Here is a 25,121-nt window from a genome sequence, read left to right as displayed (position 1 = left end):
ATATGTCCAAAATGCCCTGACCACATCGCATGACCGTCCATATTTTTGGCGCCCGATTTTCTCCCAGCTGTGCAACATTCTGTTTGCGCCAAACCGCCAAACAGTTCGGTAAACTATTTTATCCTGAAGTAGCGCACACAATGTTTGGAAGGTTTCTACGTAATCGACGAAATGCACACACTGTTCATAGAAATTTAAGATGTCGTCAACTCCCGCCCTTTGACGAAAGTTCCCTTGGAAGCTGGAGAAGACCTACCTCTTACTCCAAATCACTGGCTGAAGATTAACCCGGCGATCGGCCTTCCGCCGCTCGTGACCGCTACCGACTGGTACAGTACGACGCCGATGAATTTTGAAGGCGCGGGGTGGTTGAGTATCCACGTACCATAATTACAAGAGGAAAGTGGCTAGACAGGAACGCAAACTTACGACAGAAAGACATCGTTTTAATAATGGACCACTCCACTCCTCGGGGTCGTTGGCCTTGGGCCGTGTCGTTAAAGACACAAATGGAGTTAGTTGATCGCAGCATTGATGTGACCACATCTGGAGAAACTTTGACGCGACCAATCGCAAAACTTTGCGTCATACTACCAGCAGCCGCAGACGATGACCAGTGACGATTATCGACAACGGTGATCCCCTATGTCCATCCATGCTACTCCCAGGGTAGCAAAACTCCACGCTACCTCCGTAGCACAAACATTACGCTAGCCGCGAAAGGCAAAACTTTGTTTTTTTTTTATAAAAAATACGTTACTTATCGTATCCTATTTTTGGGGGGGAGTTTGGAAGTTTTTTCCCTTTCGTCATTGCTCCATTTTTCGTTTTTTGCGCGCGCATAATGGCGCGACGCATCGCATAGGCACAATCCCCAATTAGGCGCGGTACTGCGCACCTTCCACGTCAAGAATGCTTTTAGCTTCTAGCCTTTGGGGCTTGGCCCATTTAGTTGCTATATAAACTCTTGTTTTTCGGTGCATGGTGCAGTCGGCACCAGCTTCAACACGAACTTCCTATGAACGCCAGACATCAAACTTTGGTATGTTTTTGGCAACCTTTTTGTTTGTATATGAAATATTGTGCGCTAAACATTTCATTTTTCGTCTTACAGGAAACCTGCACCGTTTCTATAACGAATTTTGCTTTCTACTGTGCGAAAATTGTACACTCGCTTTTGTCCCTGTAGACACAAGCAATTAATAGAAAGTGGTGAGTATCGCAAAGCTTGGTTTCTACATTGACGTTTCTAATAATTATTTTAATTTCACTCGTGACTGCATCGTTTAGTACAAAAAACTAACATTAATATATTTGTCAGTTTGAAGCTGAAGCAATTATTTTCGTAATTTTTCGTTTTCTATTGTAATTTGTTGTTTATGTTTATGTTTTCAGTTGGCTGTACAAAACCTTCAACTATAAGCGGAGTAAGACAAAGCTATAATAGAAAGGCTATTTAACTTTTTAACTCATACCGTAGTTAACTGACATCGTTAATGGCATGTTGGGTAGGAAAGCGTTTCCAAATCTATAAGCTATTAGGCGAATGTCGTGGACTGGTTTAAAATCCTCGATTTTGTTAAAAGCCTGTAGAACCGAACTTCTAATTCCGCCTTATAGTCAACCAATCATAAAAGGACGAGATCGCAACCGTGCTGACGCTTTATCGTGACGGCAGTGCCGGGTTAACCAAATTCGGGGCCTGTAGCAGATTGATTTTTATCTACCAGGAGAACTATAAAACTTTAAATGTGTCATTTAAAGGTCTTTCTATGCATTTCAATCTTGCAAATATGGTTATTATTTCATGAGTTTATTGACTTCAGAACGTCATTTTCTATATTCAAAAGAGTTAAATAGTAATAGCCGCTCTTCCCCCATTGTGTGTTGCAGTTAATTTTAATCAACTTCAATTTTGAAAATAATCTCTCTCTGGTACAATCATACATAGATAAATGCGTCACAAATCGTCAATGTTATAGGAAACGTGGTCTGGAGAGATGCCATAGGGCGCATGTTTTTTCGCACATTCTCCAAATAATACGTTCATTTCCGGTTTGGCTATTTACCATATGATTTTTGGTATAGTACCTCGTTTCCTTAAAGATATAATTAATCGAATTACAATGTCGATAAGAAAATATATTTGTTTGCACATCAAGGATGTTTTTCAACTGTAAGAAAGTCTTTTAAAAGTTGTAACTTTCAGGATTCGAAACGTAACGAAGCCTGTTTGTTACGACCCCCCAACATTCCCCGGACAAGCCTGGACGAAACAGCGCGGCTAACATTATATTAAAAACGGAAATAAAACTCGGCAAGTTGCGCAAGAATTTTATCACATGCCCCACCTGCGAATGTTACTGATTAAGGTCAGAAGCCTTTTTAATATTGACCCGAATTTGAACTTTTGTTAGGCAAAGGTTGTTAATCACGTGACTATATATGGTTTTCGAGGAACTTCCTTTTGTGTTTACGGGAATGAAAGTTTGACTCAGCGCATTTCTAATAAATAACTTCTTTACCAATCTATTAACGGAGACAAATGTCTAGGTGTTGTTTTTAAAACAATTTTTGCACTATTTTGAGGCAGGAAAATTTTATTACAGATGTTCTAGGGCAGGGATGTCCAACCTTAGAAAGGAAAGGGCCGCATTGTCACTTTAAAAATTTCGATGGGCGGCAAAACCTCTCAAATTAAAGGGATGACGTCATATCGTGACGTCATAAAACAACCTAACATATAAACACCCGCTCTTCGAGAGTGAACTCATGCGCAAATTTGCAAGTAATCTCGACCTTATTTTTTTTTTGTTATGGCGAAGCGCGAAAATTTGAGTTTTTTCATGTTTGGAAACGGTCCGGAAAAGCACACATCTTACTTAGCAATGATGGGTGCACAAAGTGTTCGGCGGATGTTGAAATGCGACATTAGACTTCTAGTCACAGAAAAAACATAAGATTAGGCCTACATCAAATACTGCGCGTTCTACACTTTTTGATGATAGTCGAAACAATTGTTTTTCAGAAAGTAAAAATAAGTGGTGGGCCGCACGTAAATATCAGGCGGGCCGCAGGTTGGACATCCCTGTTCTATAGGTCTTCTAGCCACATTCTGCGTGGCCAAGAAACTTATGTTCTGATATTTCGTCCGGTCAACCGGAATAATTTGAATGTAGTGAAAAAACGTGTTTTCCCTTAACATCGATTATGTATGCACCAACAAAGGCCCAGTATGTAATGAATTTGCGTCTTTTCGATGTCAATTACTTTAAATGTGCCCCAAATATATACCATCACTCTTTTATGTGCTCGAAAATATTTAATCAAGAAATAAGGTTTGCGAATTGATCTCAACTTTAAAATACTGTAAGACCAAAATATAAATAATATCTAATATTCGTAGTTAAATCAAAACAAACTTTACCCGTCGCAAAATGACCGATTTATAGACCCAATCCTGTACGCCCCACCCCTAACTTCATCGCTAACTCTCCTGACTATCCGGTGCCTAAACAGCGGCGGCCCAAACTATTCGCAATATAGTAATGGTGAACAAAGCTTAATATTCTTGTTTTACACCAACTTCTTTCAGAAAATCAGAATTTTTTGGCCTAAGAGCAGACAGTCAACATCTTTTCGACGGTCCAACCAAATACATATGACAGAATGCTCAGATTTTGTAAAAACAAAACTAGACATGGAAACACCACACGAACCTTCAGTTAGCCATAAGAATATCTCGTGACAAATAGCAATTAAAACTACCCAAACGATCAGTTAAAAAAATATTAAATATTGTCTTTTAATAGCTTTTCCCAAATATATGCTTAAACATGTACACATATAACTAAACCAATTTAATCATTTTGATGCATTTAGCTGAAGAAGGCGTTTACTACTTGCTAGAAATAAGGACAAGCGTCTATCTGAGTTCCTGTCTGTAAGTTCTTGTTAAACCCATCATTTATCAACTGAAATCCAACTTAACCACTAATGAAATAGCCATTTAATTTCGGAGAATAAAAATAGGCTTTCTTGTTATTTTTGCTGCCCGGGATGATTTTAGACTTATGGTTGCGACTTCTTTAAAAAAAAGTTTTGCAATACCAAGGGACAGGTATATACGAGATCGTCGATCTTTTTGGTAATACCCTGGAAGAATTGCAGCTGATGGAGCACAAAACGATTTTAAACGAATAACTTTTTGTGGTGGCGAACTACGGAGCATCGAACGTATTCTTTATCGAAGTTATACCAAAGTAAAGTGTCCAGCATAGATTGGGGCAGTGTTTCTTAACCTTTTTTTACTCGGGGGCGCACCTAGAGACGTATAAAAACATGGCGGCGCACCTTGCGAGCAAAGCGAGCGCGAAATTTTTTAGGTGTACAGGTATTTCTCTTAAATGGCCTGCAATTTTTTTATTATATAGGTTTTATAGTTGTATATTTTTAAAGGGACTTCAGCCTGACTAAAAACGATATTTTGTCCATTTAAGTCTTATTCCGATTCATTTTGGACTTGCTTCGACATGTTTAGGTCTTATCTAGACTACTTTAAATATTATTCTGTCGTGGTCATTGATGCGAATTTGGCGTTATTATGTCGCTGGTCTTAATAGGCCTGCTATGGTAGCCTATTATAGATTAATTATCTGATTTAGATATTGTTGCTTTGTAGGTCTTATTGCGTTTTCTACTTGAAAGGCTTGTGGAATCAATGAGCTAAGCCTAATAGGAAAGTAAAAAAAAATATGTTTTATACAATAGGACCTACGTTATTTTTTCATTTTGCTCGCGGCGCACCTGGCAGCCTTTCATGGCGCACCGGTTGAGAAACGCTGGATTAGGGGAAAATAATCTGTTGACCGCGCAAAATTGGCTTCATTCATCTTTGACGTGTATCAAGAACGAATTAAAAAAAGCCTTTTAAAGAGATTGTGTTTACGCAATTCCAAACAGGTAAACTAAAATCTGCAAATGAACCTTAAAAATTGCGTAAAATTATTGCTTTAGCCAAATATAGGTCGCGAAAGCCGACATTATCGTAATAAACGCTTGTACCATTTTTATTGAATGTGACTAAGATGCATTCAACCTCACTTCGAAAAGGTGGAAGGAAATTGTTACAGTTCGGAGTTCATCTTTTTCGAAGCGCATTGATTAACACCTTCAGGTGAGAAATTGCGAAAGGATAAGAATTTCCTGAGGACTTTTATTGTATTTTTGTAAAATTCGATATATTTGTGTTTTCCAGCGATATAACTCCAGCTTTTTTAAATAAAGTCTTACTGTGTTTACCCTAGTAAATTATTTTAATCAAATTATTATTAAAACAGGGATTTAGAATATAAATAATAAATAGATAAAAATTTCCTTGTGGTAGTTTGAGGTAACATGAATAAGTGGCGTAAATATAACACCAATAAAGCGAAAAATACTGTATTTTGTCTACCGATTATTGCTTTAATAAATAAAATACTTATATACAGCTGTTGAATAAGTACAACGCACTAATTCCTTGCATATATTACCAAATAAAAAGAAATAAAAGTTAATTCTATCGGGTTGACTATATCGAAGTCCATCCGAAATCAGCATTTAAAATAATAATTTTTAATTCCACACATGAGCGCACCATTTAGTACAAAAAACAATATTATTTTATTTGCCAGTTACAAGCTGGCTTTTTTTTGACAAATGCCTTTACTCTCGTTGGGCGCATTGTCATAACTCTTGCTATGGCAATCGGCAGGATTGATACCCTTCTCAATGCTGTACAGTACCAGTCTGTCGAAAATCTGCTGAACAGAATGGCACTCCATTGGACGAAATGCCAGATACCATTCCGCATCAGGCCCTGATGGCTTGACATATCTAGAATCTGCAGCAGTTTAGAGTCTAGAGACTACAACAGTTTATCTTAACCTTTTGGCGCTCATATACTTTGAGCTTTCATGAAGTTTTCTCGCAGCCTACCCCCTGCCTGCCATGGTCGACGGAAGTGTATAAATTTGTAATAATGGGAATTAAAATCAATGTATTTATACGTTGCGTGTTGAATGCATGTATTAAATACAGTCTTGAAAGTTCAACAATATTTACAGCACACGGACAATCAGTCGTTTTACTAATGGTTTTTTGTTGTTGCTTTTCGTAAATTACGCATTCTTCACAAATATGCCTAAATAGCACATAACTTCATACTGCATGTCGTACCCCATGCTTTGGTTATTCTTGACACCAAGGGGTACACGTAGCCCTGGTTAAGAACCCCTGGTCTACAGCATTAGGCTTCTAACAAAAAAATCTTGTAAGGTTGCCGCAATCTATATATTATTTCTGAGGGGTGCCGCCAGGTATAAACGACTGTGAAACACTGTCCTATGGTATATGAATAAGGAATTAACGGTAATGAACTTACCCGCCGTTTTGTTTGTTTAATTTTTTCCCTTTAGTTTGAATATCAATGTTGTGAGTGGAATTAAACGTGAGTGGAAATAAAAGGTCAAGCATAATACAGTATACATGACAAATAGGTTAAAACAGAAACAATTACATAAAAGTCCAAACAAATAGATTGAGTTGTTGAAACAAATGAATAAATCGAAGATTGTCTCAAATCACAAAAGTTACATTATATTAGCCTGACTAAAAAGTCTACGTGAAGATTTATGGAAGTATTCCTAATTCTAGATTTAATAACGCCATAGAATTTGATGTCACCGCAAGCAAAAGTGTTTTATAATTTAAGATAGTTCTAAATTCGTATGCAATTTATTTTTAACTGACAACGACGTTTATGGACGCGATACCACCTGTTAAGCCCTACGTCGCCCAATACAAGATCTGCTACTCGCCAGTCAAACGTTGTCGTCAACTTTTTCACATTAAAAATTAGGCTATTATTTTCCTGAACATGTAAAGTATTTTTTAACCTTTTATGTTTGCAGGGCAAAGTTTTCGTTACAAAACGTTGTCCTAAACTAGACAAAATAACTGCTTTCCAACGAAACATTTAATGCACCGTAACAATAACACAACGTAAGACAATTGTTACATTTTGACAACCTTTCCGGCACCCGTACAAAACATTGTTAAGCAAACAAGAGACGAAAAATCCGACACCACGTAAAACATTCCAATTCACATTTAGGACGAAAATAGGCCTAACTTGTTTTTTGTTTAGGGTTTTTTTCTTGTTTTGGTTTATCGAAATGTTTAGAGAAATATATGAGATTAGTGTGTTGCATTTTCTGCAAGTTTTTTACCAGCGCGTTTCGACTAACACGATATACCAGCTTAAAGTAACCATACCCATTACCCAGCATTAGAAAACTGAAATTTTGGCAATCTGACGATATAGAATTTACGATATAGAATCTTTATCATAAATCACCGGTCCTACAACTTTTTTTCTTGCGACGCCTTTGTGAAAAAAGGCATTGGACTTGCGGGGCGTCGCGACGCACAGTTTGACAACTTCTGGTATAGACCAAACTGGAGCCCATGTTACATGTCACGTTTAGATTAATCTGTACAACGTGTTTTATCTAAATAAGTTGTATTTTCTGAAAAATAATGCAATTCATAAATTGCCGCAGTATTAAAATATTGTGTGTGTAATCCTCATTTTTGTCCACAGCTTCATTTTTCGTATTGGTGGTATCTCGTATATTATTACATGTAGGGCGACTTTAGGTATCTGACAATCAATTTGTTTAGCAAAATCACCGTGTGATTGCTTGCCTTGTGGTTATATGGTTAAGCTGAACGTCAAGGTCGAATTTTAGAAAACCCAAGGTCATGTTTTAGGAAACGATAAACATTGCCAAATTTATCCGAACCCTTCAGCTGCAAATGAGGTTACTAAGTTATTAAAATATTAAGGGTATTATTTGTAAGCTATTCACATAAATGTCATGAAAAGTTTTGCTTACATTTCATAAAAAAATTACGAATCCTTGGTACTTTTTGAAATGTGTTTGTTGGACTTGTAGTAACCTTCTGATGACACAGACTGTAAACAAGGTTTACGACCCATTTCCAAAAATCACACGGGTGAAGTTCCACTGCTTGGAATTAGTTTCGGTAAACACCGCGGTAAACTGCTGACTGATTATATAAGGCTCATGGCGTGTTTTCACGGTTACTTAAATCGGAAGACGCTCAGATGAAAGATGGTGGGCGCTGGTATCTAACTCTACCACTTTTTTCATCGGGAGTATATATTAAGAGGATCATTTGGGTTAAGGTGCGAGTTAGCGTTTGGGTTTGGGTGCGTCGAGATTTATTTTATTTTTATCCTTCCATATTTATTTTTTCTTAAAATTTCAATTAGTCCCACTTTGTTACAGTACTTAAAAAGTGGAGAGCAGTGCCCAGGGTTTACTTATATTTTTGGTCTCGCTTTTATAGTTGCAAAACTTGTGCATTTTGGAGCAATAATTATTTAAAAAAAAACATGTATTTATCTGGCATTTCGGACCAACTATTGGTTGGCGGCTGGTTGAGTTGGTTCGTTACTTTGACAATCTTCCTCGTGCTGGTAATTAAAACCGTTGTTCCGCTTGCAAAAGAAACTTCCTATTACTTAAAGCTGACCAGAGAGATGGGAAACATGTACGACCGTCACTGGCTCTGGGGCCACGCCCATAAGGTACAAGCGTTTGTTTATATATGTATACTTGTTTATATAAAAAAACTTTTAAATTTTCTCCTATACCGATTAATAAGTACCATTTTCTAAAAGATATCGTTGTTTCCATGGACAAATAATTTGATCTTATTTATTGAATAAAAACGGGTAATGTTCATGTTTTCCAAGTTATTAAGCCACATAAACTACATTTTTATAACATGCTTTCACTGCTGTCAAGCAATTTCCTGTAGGACACAGAGCAAAAACATGTTTTTGTTCTGACGATAATCAGACCACAAAAGCATCTTACATTTAGCACAATTTATTACCAGGAAAACTTATGCTTTTTATACAACTTTAATTTGAGTTGTCGTACAATTTAATAAAATCCCAGGAAATATGTGCACTTTAGATGGCAATGTTAAATGAACAAAGAACAATAAGGCGTTGCTGTACTATAGATACAATTGTCAAACATTTTATGAAACAAATCGATGTAGTTAAATAGTTTTATTCATATTTTAATTAGTTTATTTAGACAACGAGTGACTTTTATTTTATTAGTGGGTTCCCACATATTTTAAAAGAAACGCCGTGTCCCACCAGACAGGGGTGGATCCGGGATTTTTGTTTTTGGAAAGAAATAAAATAAGTTCAGGAATAACGTCACAAAGTTACATTAAACAGTGACGTCCTTAAATAATTAATAAAAAAATGTTGTTTTCCAGCGAACTGTGCGCAAATAAATAGGTAAGACTCATGCAGCATAATCGCTCGAATTAAAAGTGCGTTTATTTGATTAAAAATTGCCTAAGCCGCTAAACTTTCAATTTATTTGAAAAAAATCCAATTTAATTCAAAAGGTCGCGTGGGGGCGGGGCGATGCCTTGTGGACCACCGCCCCTGATTATACCTTTAAAGTTAAAATGATAGATCGGTTATCGTCTCGACAATTTCGGACATCCAAACTTAGGGCTGTTTTAAGTCGCGTCGTGTTTTATCGGTCCTAAAAATACATGAAATACATATTTATGTTTACATTCCAATCCGAATAAATTATGTTTAGCAGAAAGATTAATTTTTCCGAGATTTAATTAAAGCATCTCAATTTAGGCCATTTTTTATGTGCAAAGTATTCCATTTTCATATTGTAAAATGATTTTTATTCAAATCAAAAAACAAATATAGTGCTTTGATATCTGTCAGCTTTTCCCTGTCAATTATTTCTTAGGCCTATATTTTCTAAAATTCTATTTTCTAAAAGGCCTATATTTTCAAAAATTTCTAAAATTCTGGTTCGTTCAGCAATGTACTACAAGGCAGATCCATTCATCGAAATTTGCTTTCTTTTAATCACTTACAGTACAGAATTAACAGCTACGAAGGCCTTCGCAACTACGTGCAGAGGTCTAATATCCTACCAGCTATGAGTGCCAATTGGATTGGGCCATTTCATTTTGGCGTTATGTTGTACCATCCAGATGTGGTGAAAACCCTTTTGACCAAACCTAGTAAGTTTAAATGTTCCTATAAAGAGCTGTTCAGTTTATTAGTGACGTTGCTCGTAAATTGTTAACAGGAATAAGACGATACAAGCCTCCGAATGCGTTGAGTAGGCTAAGTGTGGAAATATTTCCAGCAAAATTAGAACGTATTAAGGTGCTGTTTAACATTACGGTTACCCTTTTAAAATAATTAGTAGTAACTAATTGTAAATCTGTTTCAAACGAAACAACAGGGTCTCATCTCACTCTGCGGCAAACATCGCTTCGTTGGCAGTTGTTTTTTATTTCAGTGCCGAAAAGTAGCAATTACAAAAGATTTCTCGGACCACTTCTAAGAGATGGTCTAGTTACGTCATCAGGAAACCTTTGGAAACGTCATCGTCGATTACTATCGCCAATATTTCATTTCAACGTTCTAAAAATGTAACTGTAAATTTGAAATGCAAGTTTAATTTATTCTAAATTTCCAGTAGCCTATACGTGTTGTATTTTAGTGCTAAATTGAATTTGGTGAACTTTTAACCAAACAACTAGTTATGGGATATATAATTATATTTTTAACATTTTAAACTACATTTTTGTTCAACACTTCTTTAAGTTGCATGTGTGAAATTGCATGAATCAAATTGTATGCTTTGGCAGCCACGTCGAAATATTCAACAAGAATTGCGACAAGATTATATTAAGTTTTCAAAGAGCAGCTGAAAACAACTCTGTTTGTGACGTACATCAAGATATCTCCCACATGACTTACAACAATATGCTGGAGTGTGTGATGTCACAACGGTGTGAAAGCCAATCAGAGTAGGTAACAGTTGAGATAACAATAGGGTGTATCTTTATAGAATCGAAAACCATCGGCGGCAGGTTTTAGCCAGTCGATCACTGCTCCGCTGACGCGTATATTAACAAGTAAAACTCATAGTTGGCGAAAGTAAAACGCCACTTTGGCGAAATATATTTTCCTTTAAACAAAACGTCTGATCCTGTTTTTTTTTTACATGTTTTTAACTATGAGTTTTACCAGTTGAGATAAGGTGCGTCTCAAGAACTATTGTATACCTCATGATCTTTTGCATTTTTTGCACTTTTTGTAGTACGTTTTCGGGTTTTCGTTTTCATCAAAACAAAATGACGAAACCCCCTTTTAAAAATTATAAAAACCCTTTAAAATTATTGTCGGACTGTTTACATTTGCAAACGATGATTCTAGACGCTTATAGTTAAAATGATTTCCTCGTATATAAAATATTGTTTTTTCACTTTATTTTCGTTTTAAAAGGGGTCGGGCATATTTTTCCCTGTATACAGACCGGATTAAGGCTGGCGATGTTTTGCAGGCCGGACATCATTAAAAGAACTAGTGTTTACTACATTCTATATATATCGTATTGCTGTTTCTGTGCCAGCATTTGTTACGCAGTAAAATGCCGTTTTCACACAGAGCGGATCCCGGGCCGTGGGGCATAGGCAAGGGGCCATACCCTATAATATTATCTGCGCCAGTATTAATAATTTTTTTTATGTATCCACAGCCTAGCGCTGTCGCTGTGTCGACTTAGACTTTCTAAAATACAATGTATAGTTTTTGCACTTTGTGCGAATTATTACATGGGCTTGGTGCAGGTGGTTTAGCTGTAAATAAATAATGCTAAACACTTTACGTGCCCAATGCGCAAAGTCCCTTAAAAAATCTAATTTTGCAATTGCGTTAAAATTGCGCTAAACCACTACGTCTGACGTCATAGCGAAATTGTTTTGATGCCTTATTTAAGCGGGATGTCAAAATTTTGCCTGTTTGAGAAATATCTTTAGCATTGTTTCACCAGTCCTGTTCATCTCAAAAGGTTCAATTTGTAAAACATTATAGACTCGGTTTTGCCATGCCTGGTTATAAATCTTCACGCAATGACCTCGTGCCCGGCCCGGTATTTGCTAACCTCTGAAACGTATCAAAATGCTGGAAATTGCTCGTTCGATCGTTTGATATAGGGTTCTTCTTAAAATACTACTGTATCTACAGTGAGGACGGATTGTACATCAAGGCCTTACAGGAAGCCTCAGTTTTGATATTTGAGCGCTGGGGCTCACCGCACCTCTGGCCCGAAATTATATTTAAGCGCACTAAACGCGGAAAGCTGTTGAAGGAATGCATCGATACAATCCGTGGAAAGGCACAGAAAGTAAGACAAGAATTCATGCGAATTAACAGACTTGTTTCTAAAGCTAGGAACCGAAGATTTTTCGTTTAGTGATTGTGTAAATATGTTTATCTACTTATATACACACTATAACACTTTAAAAATCAGATTAATTGATTGCTCCAGCCGATTAACATCATAACAATTATTTTTTTATCGTGTATATAGCCTATACATGGCTTAATAGCACATAATCTGTCTTGAATAAAAATACTGCCTAAACAGATTATAAATGAACGAAGAACCATCCTTGAGAAAATGGAAAACAGCAGCAGTCAAAACATTGAAACAACGGAGTTTGTAGAAGATAACAAGTCATTCACTTTCCATAGCCGCAAGGGAAAACCTATCGACTTTCTCGATATTTTATTACAGACCAAGGCGAGATGCTAATATATTTTAACTATAAAATATGATTTACCAGTATTTTAACTTTCATGATAAATTGGAACAGTTTTATAAGGGAATTTGCGTTGTATTCCAATTATTGCTACAATTATGTTAACCTATTTACTGTCTGGTAATACAGGATCAGGATGGTGTGGGTTTGAGTGATGATGAGGTCATTGATGAGGTTACAACATTTTTCAGTGCTGGACCAGATACGGTTACAAATGGTAAAATCGTTCAACAACAAAAAATAACAGCGCCATAGTATATTAAAACCAATATAAAATTCTGTTGAGTTACTGTCACAGAACTTGAATACGCCCAAATACTGTACAATTCATTAGGATTTCATGCACAACCGTAACTGTCGTATTATAAAATGTTTTATGTAACAAGGTCGTTTTTTCTATAATAATTTACTTTCCTACAGGGTTGTGCTGGACCTTGCATTTTTTGGCGAGTAATCCAGAAGAACAGCAAAAATGCAGAGATGAAATAATTGAAGTTATTGGAAGCCAATCTGAAGTCAGTTGGTGAGTTAATTATTGTCAATAGTTTAAAGGCTTAGTTTTGCTCCAAATGTCAATTACGAATGAAATTTGGGTTAACGACAAAAAAGAAATTTAAAAAAGTGTTGTTTACTAATTAAAAAACGTATTTAGGTTATGAACGTCATTTAATGCAGGAACGACACGTCAAGGTTTCCCTACTTGACACAGTGCATTAAGGAGGCCTTGCGATTGATGCCGGTTATTCACGCCATCGCTCGTCAACTGACGGAAGACGTTACGTTTTCACATCGCTTCAACGACTACAAAGAAATTACCTTCAAAAAGGGAACCAAAGTAGCCGTCAACACCTACGCTCTACATCGCAACCCACACGTTTGGGTAAACCCCGAGGTAAATTTAACCCCCTAATAATTTACCTTCACCGTGTAACTCCTTACTAATCCTAAATCTACTTCGTGAGCGTATATTTCGCCCACCTTTCGGCAAACAGTTTTTTAATATTCGTTTCCTAACTGTTTAGATCAGTTGTTTTGAAACTTGTTTTTAACCGGCAAACATTGTTTGCGTCCTATTGAGGCGAACTTCTTTAATTTTGAACTAAACAAGGAAAAATTTGCGATAACAAAGTTAATCTAGCAGTATAGTGATACAAAAATGTATGTGCTCAAGCTGACGAATGATACACAGGGTGGGCCAAAAGTAGGCTTACAGTTATTAAACTTTTTTACGTAGCATTGAATGGCCACCACACTCACCCGACCTGACACTAATGGATTTTTTTTTGGGGGGGGGGAGGGGAACAATATGTAATAGAAGAGAACCCCAAAACGATAAATTTACCTTTAGACCCAAACCCCAAGTTTTATAAATATAAGCCTATATTCGGCCTACTCTCTATACAAATTATGTGTCGCGAACCTGATAACATCTCCTTATGTATCCCCGGGAATGAGAAGAACCCGGCTTGGCAACCACTGACTACGATTAAACACACCTTACATCGTTTAACTTACCCAATGAAAAACAATAAATAATTTGTTCTCGTTTTCTCAGACTTTTAACCCCGACCGATTTAGTCCGGAAAAATCGGCAGAGAGATCACCCTTTGCTTTCATCCCCTTCGCGGCAGGAACAAGGTATTTAATAAATACAAAGGACTCTATCTTTAATAAATACAAAGGACTCTATCTTTAATAAATACAAAGGATTTTTGTTACACCCTCGCAAGATTCGGGTACAATGTTACGCTAATTTCTGAGTAAACCCAACAATAAAACAAAACATTTTAAGAATCTTATGTTTAGTGTTAAGCATTTGTTAATGGCGATAAATCAATTTTTTTAGAAACTGCATCGGTCAGCACTTCGCCATGCATCAAATGAAAGTAGTGCTTGGCCAGCTGTTGAGAAGGTTTGAGTTCTACAAGGATGGGGAAACACCAGAACCGATACCTTCTGTTGGAGTTACGCTTCAGTCTTCGATCGGGTTGAAGCTTAAAGTCCGACAATGGTAACACTATGATCGCATTAAACGCTTTAGTCACGTATCTTTGAAGCGTGATTTGTACATTTGCCATACCAAGCTAATGCTACTGTTATACAGTACCAAATTTAATCCAGTGCTTTCTGGTTTGTTGTTTTTTCGTTGTATGTTTATGGTTGCAACGGACTTTTTGCAAGTGTATAATAACAAGCAATTACCGAAGCTAAAAATAACTAAGAGTGGAGCAAACTTATATATAACAATAAATTCAAGCTGAACAACATAAGTGAACCTATTTTTGTTACTTAACAAGTATGAATAAAATGCTCCATGCAGTTACCTATTAAACGTTTTTTCGCAATCTCTGCGTGTAAATTTTAGGATATTCTCATAATAATATTCTATTCCTTTACCGAAACCAGTATTATTTTGTAAGTATTGCCATCCAGTGCGATACAAATAATATCATTGCTATGGTCAAGTAAGCAAAATTTATCAAGACGATAAGTAATAATTTAAAGAACATTTAGCTAAAATTAGCCTTTGTGTTACCGAGCTTACATATTTTCGATTCAAATTTAATTGTGCTTTGTAAATCATGGTTGTAGCAAATTAACACCGAAACAACCCGATCGTATGATAATCGTATTATAAATTTTACTTTTGAATTAAACATTTCTATCATTGGTTATTTTCAGATTATTTGCAGTTTCAATTTTCTCACTAAGCTTGAAAGTCTATAGGTTTTCTGAAGGAAACTAACACGTTTGAATATAATTGACGTCATAGAAAACATCGAGGTCGTCTTTAACATGAGCATAAACAAATTATTGATAAAACAACAGTATGATTTTTGATTTAACAACAATATGATTTTTTTGACAGTTGAGTGAAATTTTTAGGAGCATCTACCCATCCTCCTAACTGTCCCACACTTTTAAACCCCAAAACCGCTCTTGACCAAATTTTAGCTTTTTTGCATTTTAAAAATTGATGTTGTCACCTTATATTGTAGTTCTAATGATGCAACCAATACTATCAAATATAAGGTCCAACAAAATATCGTTTCATTTGCCAAGTCATAAATGAGACTTGGACGACATTAAGCCGTTTATTACCGATCGTTTACGGTTCAGTGTGTTTGCCTGCCATGCGGTAATAATGGGAAGCCGGAGTGTGAAGGCCATTTTCCGGAAAAGATTTAAACAAACATTGCGAAAACCCCGGTCGCGACTTTCTTGTTTATTTTACAAACACAAGCGCCATAGCAGAGCTTGTGTGTACAGCACGAACCAATTATAACTACAATCTATTGAAGTATGAGAAAAAACAAAATGCGTTAAAAAACTACAAATGTACCAAAGCAAAACTCACAAATAGACAGACTTCACATTTTTTCAAAAGTGCAATTTAACTATTTTTGCGTTTTTAACAGAATAATGCTAGAGTAAATATAAACAAGAGGGCATAAAGCAGCCTAGACGCAAGTCGAAACAACTATAACAGAAATAACAAGTTGATTGGGACTGTTTTATAGTTTACCCTATCAAAAGAATAAACCAAAAAACAAATATACCGGTACAGAAAAAACATATCAAAAAAGTTAAGCCAGACTCGAATCGGGCCGCAAAAGGTGCGATTATATAGGGAGATAATTTTATGAAAATAATTGGATATGGACTTTAACGCTGTTTTACGCGTGTTTGAAAATAACTTTGAAACTTTACAATATAATTTTACGATTTTTTCTGCATCGTAAAAGCTGCGTCGAGTATTTCGCCTAAAATCTCTAAAATGTTTTAATAACACGTCATAAAAGATTTTGCGCAACCTTGGCACTTCTCGGAATTTGTTTGCTGAACTTCTAGTAACCCGCCGCCTATTGTGTGCTGCAATCCAGATTTATGTCGCGATAACTGAAATGAACACGCGTCAAGGACAACAGGCCCACTGCTTGGAAATGGCAAAGACAAACAACGCGATCAACCACTGGCTTAAATAAAAGGCGCAACGCGTTTTTCGTTGGCCGAACCGATAGTTTATTCGGGACAAGCTAAGATTCAATAAATTGTTTTGCTTATATTTGTTTTCATTGTCGGTAGCAAAACACCGTTGAGCTTATCTCCATTTTTGAGCATATTTTTTTCAACAATATGTATTTATCTGGCATTTCGGACCAACTTTTGGTTGGCGGCTGGTTGAGTTGGTTCGTTACTTTGACAATCTTCCTCGTGCTGGTGATTAAAACCGTTGTTCCGCTGGCAAAATAAACTTCCTATTACCTAAAGCTGACCAGAGAGATGGGAAACATGTACGACCGTCATTGGCTGTGGGGCCACGCCCATAAGGTACCAATAAGAGTTTGTTTAATCTTTAATGTGTATATGTACGATACTTCGTATTTTTTATGCCGCTATACCTTACTTGTGACAAGTAGATAAGCTGAAACCGACCTGGGCAAACTAGATCCCGCGGGCCAAATCCGGTCTGGTTAATTTTTCCAGGTACTCATGAAAAATAATCTTTTTCCAAGCTCATGTGCCTTTAATGACTTTAAAGCTCAGCACAACGTTCGATACAATAGTTTTTTTTTAATTCTTTAGAAAACAAGTTATGCCAGAGCCATTGACTTGAATGGGTTTACCAAATCTCACTTGAATGGGTTTACCAAATCTCACGGGGAATTTTAACAAAGCGAAAAAATGATAAATTTATTGTGTTTTAATAGTAGTTAGATCGGTCACTCACGGCACAATGGTCATTTGCAAAGCTGCATAGACAAGCTGTATAGATTGCATCAACCAAATAATTTGGCAAAAATTGGATTTTGTGGGGTCTTTGTCCACACATCGCAAGGCTGTGGACACATTATTAGACAAATATATTACACGGCACCTTCTTGTATATTACACGGCACCTACTCCACACATCGCAAGGCTGTGGACACATAATTAGACAAATATATTACACGGCACCTTCTTGTATATTACACGGCACCTACTCCACACATCGCAAGGCTGTGGACACATAATTAGACAAATATAATACACGGAACCTTCTTGCTGAAAACACATTTGGAATGCAGGCTGAAGTTGACAACTCTTAATTTTGAACATTATGGAATGACAATATTAAACCATATCATAAATATAGTTTAAATTGTCTTGACACTCACAAAAAGTTCTCCAGTAAAAAAGTGATATCTTCGTTACAGTACAGAATTAACAGCTACGAAGGCCTGCGCAACTGCGTAGAGAGGTCTCATCGTATTCCAGCTATAAGTGCCATGTGGAATGGGCCATTTTATTTTTTTGCGATGTTGTATCACCCAGATGTGGTAAAAACTCTTCTGACAAAACCCAGTAAGTAAACAGTTTTTTTGGGATGTCCGTCCGGTTAAACCTAAGCCTATATTATATTTTTTCTCGGTTCTTTAGTTTAGTGTATTTTTGTTTCTGACAGAATGAATGGTATTTCACATTTTATTAATTTGTGAAAGTAAATATTCTCTTATGTTGGGCCCTTTTTATTGATAATTTATCTGGTTTTATTCACTTGTTTTGTAAATATCTGAATGTCCAAAAAAGATTCCAAATTAAACTACCGAATAGGTTGACTGCAAAATCAATTTTAAAGCGGAACGTTACTAGATGAGAAAATGTTTTAATGCTTGTTATTGCTGTTAGGTCTTCGAAAATTAATGACACATATAACCGTTGACAAGTTTTAAACAGGTTGCACCTGCAAAAAACTCATTCGCGTTGTAATAATCAGGTTTAATCGTATACTTTTCAACATATCTGGCATCGGCGTTGACATTTATTTAAATTCATTTCAGTGCCGAAAACAAAGAATTACAGAAGGTTTCTTGGGCCGCTTTTAAGGGATGGTCTAGTAACGTCATCAGGAAGCCTTTGGAAGCGTCATCGTCGATTGCTATCACCGATATTTCATTTCAACATTCTGAAAAGGTAAATGCAAATGAATAACGTCAATTTGTTTAAACTTGTTTCTAATTGCGTCAAGTATATATACGTTTTGTTTTATTTTAGAATTTTCATTCTGCGGTCTATTCCAAATAATTTTTATGAAAACCTTTTTACTGCATATGCTATCATTACTCCATTCCGGTTAACAGGATTTATATGTTTCAAATTTGCATGTTTTCACAGTCACGTGGAAATATTCAACAAGAATTGCGACAAGATAATATTAGGTTTTGAAAGAGCAGCTGAAACAACTCTGTTTGTGACGTATATGAAGATATCTCCCACGTCACTTACAACAATATGCTGGAGTGTGTGATGTCACAACGGTGTGAAAGTCAATCAGAGTAGGTAACAGTGGGGCTAATGCACTTCGTATATTCTATTTGTTTTTGCACGAGAGAATTTTACGTTGTTTTCAAACCTTTGTCTTGGATTTCGTTACAGTATTTTTTGTTATATTAACACATTGTCGGTATTGTTTGTTTGTTAAAATGCATTTCAGCATTGTTTAATCCTGCGGTTCTTAACCTAAGAACGGTAATTTCAGGATAGCAGGTGCGTAATCTGCTGAACCAGAATATTTAGAATTGTAGATGTAACATGTCACAGCTATAAGCCTATATAAGTAAAAAGTTGCTTTATTATTTTTTCAGATGCTTTGAGTGTGTTTAAAACAACCAAACAAGCACTGTGATATTTTATCATTTTAACAATGGTTTTGTCATAGTGTTGCTTTAAAATCAAAATCCCGAAACAAGCTGTTAGGACTAACGAAATTGCTGCTAACGAAATTCCAAATTTGCCAAAATACATTGAACTTTATATAATAACTACATTTGTAACCATAGTGAGGACGGATTGTACATCAAGACCGTACAGGAAGCCTCAGTTTTGATATTTGAGCACTGGGGCGCCCCGCACCTTTGGCCAGAAAGTATTTTTAACCGCACTAAACGCGGAAAACTGTTGAAGAAGAAATGCATTTTAATTCATGAAAAGGCGCATAAGGTAAGACCAAAGTTTAACTCACAGGCTTAGTACTGGTGCTATGGGTGGGCCAGAGATCTTGCTTTCGGCAGAAACTTTCTGTTTAAAAATGTATGGTGTTTCCGTCACACTATTACTACCACACCCTAAGAGCCGCGTTAATTTGCCTTTTTTACCAAGTTGTGGTGGCTCTTGGAGCTGATTTTGGATGGATTTGTTTAAGGTGGCGGACAATACTTTTTTTTAACAGATCATATTACACAACTACTTAGTTTTAACATTATTTTTACTTAATTTATAGCAAATAACTTTATTGTAAATTGACAAAGTTATCGCATCCTTGCGAGGTTTTAATGGCACAACTATAGGCATAAATTATACTTAAACCTGGAATGGGTAACATAGAGAAGCCCTTTTAAAACGCGTTTAAACTCTCCTGAATAACATTCTTGCCTACACAGATTATAAAGGAAAGAAGAGCCATCCTTGAAAAAATGCAGAACAACATAGAGAGCATTGAGACAACCCAGTTTGAAGAAGACAACAAGTCATTCATTTTTCATAAACGTAAGGGAAAGCCTATCGACTTTCTCGACATTTTAATACAGACCAAGGTAAATCGAAATTTTATATTCAAAGCTACGTTTTAATTTCCTTTATAAGCATGAACCATGTCAACCCATTTACTATCTGTTAATACAGGATCAAGACGGTGTGGGCTTGACTGATGCTGAAATAATTGACGAAGTTACAACGTTTTTCAGTGCTGGACAAGATACGGTTGCAAATGGTAAAATCGTTTACAATAACAACTAAACTAAGCCAATAGGTAGTGCAGAATCAAACTCTATAAAACAGTTGCATTATGGACGAACAAACAATTATTGTAAAAACCGTAATTTTATATAACGCCTTTGCAACTATATACGCGGAATATAATTCTATAGGATTTGATGCTCAACAGTATTATTGTATGTTCAACAGTGTTCTCCCTTGCAGGGTTGTGCTGGACTTTGCATTTTTTATCTGATAATCTAGAACTTCAGCAAAAATGTAGAGACGAAATAATACAAGTTGTTGGAAACCAGTCTGAAGTCAGTTGGTGAGTTAATTATTGTCAGCAGATTGGCTAAATCTTATTTTAAGCGTCTAATAAAATTAAAAAAAAATCATTTGTTGTTTACTAACCTTTTAACAATTTAATTGCCTAATGCAGGAACGACATGTCGAGGCTTTTATACTTGACACAGTGCATTAAGGAGGCTATGCGGTTGATGCCGGTTATTCACGTCATCGCCCGTCAACTGACTGAAGACGTTACATTCTCACATCGCTTCAACGACTACAAGGAGATGACCTTTAAAAAGGGAACCAAAGTAGCCGTCAACACCTACGCTCTACATCGCAACCCACACGTTTGGGTAAACCCGGAAGTAAATTAAAACCAGCTTCTGTTAACCAACAGCCGTTTGATGTAATCAAACGTAGGCAAAAACATATTTCACCTGGCTTTCGGTTTTAAGTCTTTACTATTTAGATAAGTGTTTTAGGCGGAACCCCTTTCCTTTATTTTTTTGTACTTTGCACCGTTTTTGTGTTTTTCGTACTATTCATTGTGTTTTGTACCTTGCGCTTTGTCAAACATTACGAAAAAATCGAAATATAATACTCAAGGGTTCAGCGTGCTTGCCAAATCAAAATCGTGTTTTATTTCTTGCTTTCGCAGGCTTTTAACCCCGACCGATTCAGTCCAGAAAATTCGGCAGGAAGATCGCCGTTTGCTTTTATTCCATTTGCAGCAGGAACAAGGTAATCAGTAAATACAAGAACTTTGACGTACATGTATGATCAAACCTATATGAGTCGTTGTTACGCTAAATTCCAAATGTTTTTATCAATAAAACAAAGCATTGTACTAAAAAAAGTTGGATCTTGTGTTTAGTGCGATACATTTTCTTTATTGACAAATCAATTGAATATAAAACTATTTAAAACTTTTGTAGAAACTGCATCGGTCAGCACTTTGCCATGCATCAAATGAGAGTTGTGCTTGGCCAGCTGTTGAGAAGGTTTGAGTTTCTACAAGGATGGAAACACCCTCTTTGAAGATTCTGCCGTAAATGAAGCACATCGCAGCTGTTTGAACAATGCACAGTTCGCTACGCAAGTTCCCTTGTATGTTACCACGCTTACAACTCGATCATTTCAAACTCTTTCTATACTGGCTTAATAGATTGCTTTAAAACACGCATTTGTCGTGAAATCAGCAGTACTTTTCAGCCTTGTAAGTCGCAAAATGTTTTATCTTATAGAATGTTTAAGACTGAACTTAAGCTAATCACTATGCAAAGCTATTTTCCCTAGTTATTAACATTCGCAAACATTATATGAAGTAATGAAAAAAACAAAGCTTTATTATAAAATGTTCATTTTAAACTCTGTGATAACCTGGGTTTATCGAGGTTTTTGTTAAGAAGAACACGCAAATTTCAGGAATTACGTCACCAGCATTTTTGCTTGCCCCCCATCACCCTCCCCCCACCCAAATAAAAACTCCCACCCTTGGTTCCACCCCTGGTGACAACATAGTGCTTTACCGTCCATAATTATTTACCGCAAACCTTGCGCAATGTTTACAAACCAAATATTGGGTTTAAAACATCCGAATTGCCAAGGTTTTTAATTATATTTAATTAAGGGATTACTTGTGCTCAACATCAATATAACTATTTACCGAGAAGAAAAAGACTTTCAGAAAACAATAGTTTAGCTAAAAATTTTGTTTGACAATGGTGATTCTGTTTTTTTAACGTAAATTCATAAAGCGCTATTAATTCTCGAAATTATATTTAGTCTGTAAAAACAACTTTTATATAAACATTTAAACTTACAATTTCATTCTAGGTCCCTAGACGTACTGTTTATAGTTAATCACCTCATATTTTGATCAAATAACTAAGATAATAATAATAGCATGAGTGGTAAATAGAGTTTTTCACTCCTATTGATAAAAGTATTTTTAGAACCTAAAATAAGACAAACTAAGAACCAAGCTTTAAAAGAAGCACGTTTCTTAGAAACAAGCACCTTTGTTATTGTTAAGACACGGTACGCCAAGATAAGCACAACTTTTAGAAATAAGCACGGAATGCTAATCCTGGTTATAATCCACCTTTCTGAAGTTGAGGATATTATTTTAGAACCTATACTATATTTGATTTATAAACAAGTTTAATTTTACAAGATTTGCAGTGTTAGTTTACCCAGAGAGAATTTTGCCAGTGTAATGATGGCTGTTTTAGTCGAGTTCCCACGAAGTGGCCCGGGTTTTAAAAACATGTAAATGTAAGGCGCAAAACAAGGAATAATACAACTTTGGTACAAATCTTTCTTTCGTTAAACCTCTAGTGTGTACCTATTTTAGTAATCGAAGGCAAAGTGATGTAACAAATAGATTTCGATACATGGTGTGCAAGCGCCCCTCCTGCCCTTTGCTAAGGAGAGGGCAAAGGGGGAGTGCCCTTTTCATGAAAAATGATATATTGCTTTCACAACGTTAAATATTATGCGTAGGGCTTGAGCTACGGAAAAATGCAAAAAATTCGTAAAATGACATGGTTGACATTTGTTAAAACATTTTTGTTACCCGTTACATATATATCACAATACAATGCACGCGTCACCATACATTGCACTAGCATGTATACAAGTTTAAGTCTGTAAATTAATGAGAGATGTTCTTCTCCTTCCACGGCCGCCAGCTCAGCTCGTAGACGCGCTGTTGCAGAGATTATTAACTTGATCGCGACTTGCGCTCTCTGCTTGATCTTTGGTCCCCAGCAATCCTCAGATCCGGGGCTCAACTCCCGGCTGAGCACTTTCCGCGCGGTGCTTGTGGGCTGAGCACCTGAAAACCGTAGCCCGAAGATCAAGCAAAGAGCGCAAGTCGCGATCAAGTTAATAGTTTCTCTGCAACAGCGCGTCTACGAGCTGAGCTGGCGGCCGTGGAAGGAGAAGAACATCTCTCATTAATTTACAGATTTTTGGTACCATTTTAAACCAATCTAGAGGGCGTGGCCGCAAAAACATTTCCGGGGAGATTCCCCGGGCCCCCCAATATTTAGGCTCGCTAAGCTCGCCTGCGGTCTATATTGCCCTGACCAAAAAAGTCGCCCCTTGCCCTGAAATCGCTCCGGCGTCCCTGTGGATATCGGTTTCTGCAGTTAGACTTAGGAACAGGCTTAATCATTTCGGCATAAAGCGAACCTTTTGTAGATCCAGGTGCATTTAAATTATCTTATATTAGGTTGGCCTTTTTAAAAACAGGCAGAACCACAAAGACCGAGGCCATGCTTTTTGCCACCGCAAAGATCTGATTCGCGATAAAACGTATTTGGAAAGTTAGGCTAGGGATCACCAAACATTTATTACAAAATGTACTTTTTGTTCATTAGGGCAGTGGTTCTCAAACTTTTTTAGAAAAATTGCTAAACGGTCCCACAGCAACTTTTTAAATTGCTCAAGGTCCCTTATAACATTTGTTTTTAATGGTATCAATGGGATGGGTGCACTTTCTTCTTTGCCAGCAGCTCGGCTATGTTAACCTCTAACGAAACACTTTTTTTGATACACTCTGGTTTAAAATTTATTTGAAATTTTAAAATTAGCCCGGATAAAGTTTAAAATACTAAAGCCAATAGTGTTAATTGTAATATTGCATTTGACCCTAAACAAATATCTATTTTACGTTTAGATTCAGTTTGTTTGGTATGTATAAACTCGCGTAATTTGGTGCATGGTTTCTTTTTTTTTGCTCGATTGCCGAATCAATCTAGTAACCTTTGGCCATGGCCAAGTCACAGCAAAATGTATTTCGTTTGTTTGTCTTCCAGCAATAGCAAACATGCAAGGTTATGACTTGTGTTGTGTGTCGAGCTTCAGTCAGTGTATACTTTGTCTGGGTTGCTAAATCTGTTTTTGTCGCACATTAACTTTGTAGACCTACAGGCAGTGACAGACAGAACACAAACACGGTATAGTACTAATAAAAAAAAAACTTTGAACTTGTATGAACTGCGTATCGAACACAGATAAATATGCTAGCAAACCGTTTGGAGAAGCAATTGACTGAGTTTTAGCGCAATACTCCATTCAGAGAGCAAAAAGAAAATGACTAAAAAGTAGTAGAACTACATTAATATAACAAACGTATTAATGACTACATCGTTTATGGCGTAACCGTGTATGACAATGGAAGGTGTGACACGCCTGACGTGATCGACTGTTGTGGTAGGCTACTGCTCATAAATGCTAAAAACAAATTATTAATAATAGTACAATATTTATAAGTTATTGGGGGGGGGGGGGGGCTACGCCCATGAGATTTGACGTAAAAATAATGTCTTATAAGTGAC

The 25,121-nt window shown here is 36.5% G+C and overlaps 1 protein-coding gene and 1 pseudogene across 1 annotated transcript; both read left to right on the top strand.

Annotated features, from left to right (window-relative positions):
• Positions 1-8,464: 8,464 nt before the first annotated feature.
• On the top strand, positions 8,465-14,762 carry LOC146137931 (cytochrome P450 4B1-like). Its single transcript, XM_083394480.1, has 7 exons — positions 8,465-8,659; positions 12,573-12,728; positions 12,877-12,964; positions 13,168-13,270; positions 13,423-13,639; positions 14,303-14,385; positions 14,594-14,762. Exons 1-7 carry the CDS (start codon positions 8,465-8,467, stop codon positions 14,760-14,762), a joined length of 1,011 nt encoding a protein of 336 aa, XP_083250606.1.
• Positions 14,763-17,031: 2,269 nt separating this feature from the next.
• LOC146137930 (cytochrome P450 4F12-like) lies at positions 17,032-21,813 on the top strand (annotated as a pseudogene).
• Positions 21,814-25,121: the final 3,308 nt, after the last annotated feature.

The sequence above is a fragment of the Ascidiella aspersa genome, chromosome 7 (assembly GCF_963924565.1).
Source record: "Ascidiella aspersa chromosome 7, kaAscAspe10.2, whole genome shotgun sequence".
NCBI lineage: Eukaryota > Metazoa > Chordata > Ascidiacea > Phlebobranchia > Ascidiidae > Ascidiella > Ascidiella aspersa.
Note: the sequence above shows the minus strand (reverse complement) of the source record. Positions and strands in the feature narration are given on the sequence as shown.

Coding starts and splice junctions, on each gene's coding strand:
- LOC146137931 (XM_083394480.1), top strand. CDS start 8,465: ATGTATTTATCTGGCATTTCGGACCAACTATTGGTTGGCGGCTGGTTG. Junction 8,660..12,572: donor TCTGGGGCCACGCCCATAAG/GTACAAGCGTTT, acceptor CTGCCTAAACAG/ATTATAAATGAACGAAGAAC. Junction 13,640..14,302: donor ACGTTTGGGTAAACCCCGAG/GTAAATTTAACC, acceptor TCGTTTTCTCAG/ACTTTTAACCCCGACCGATT.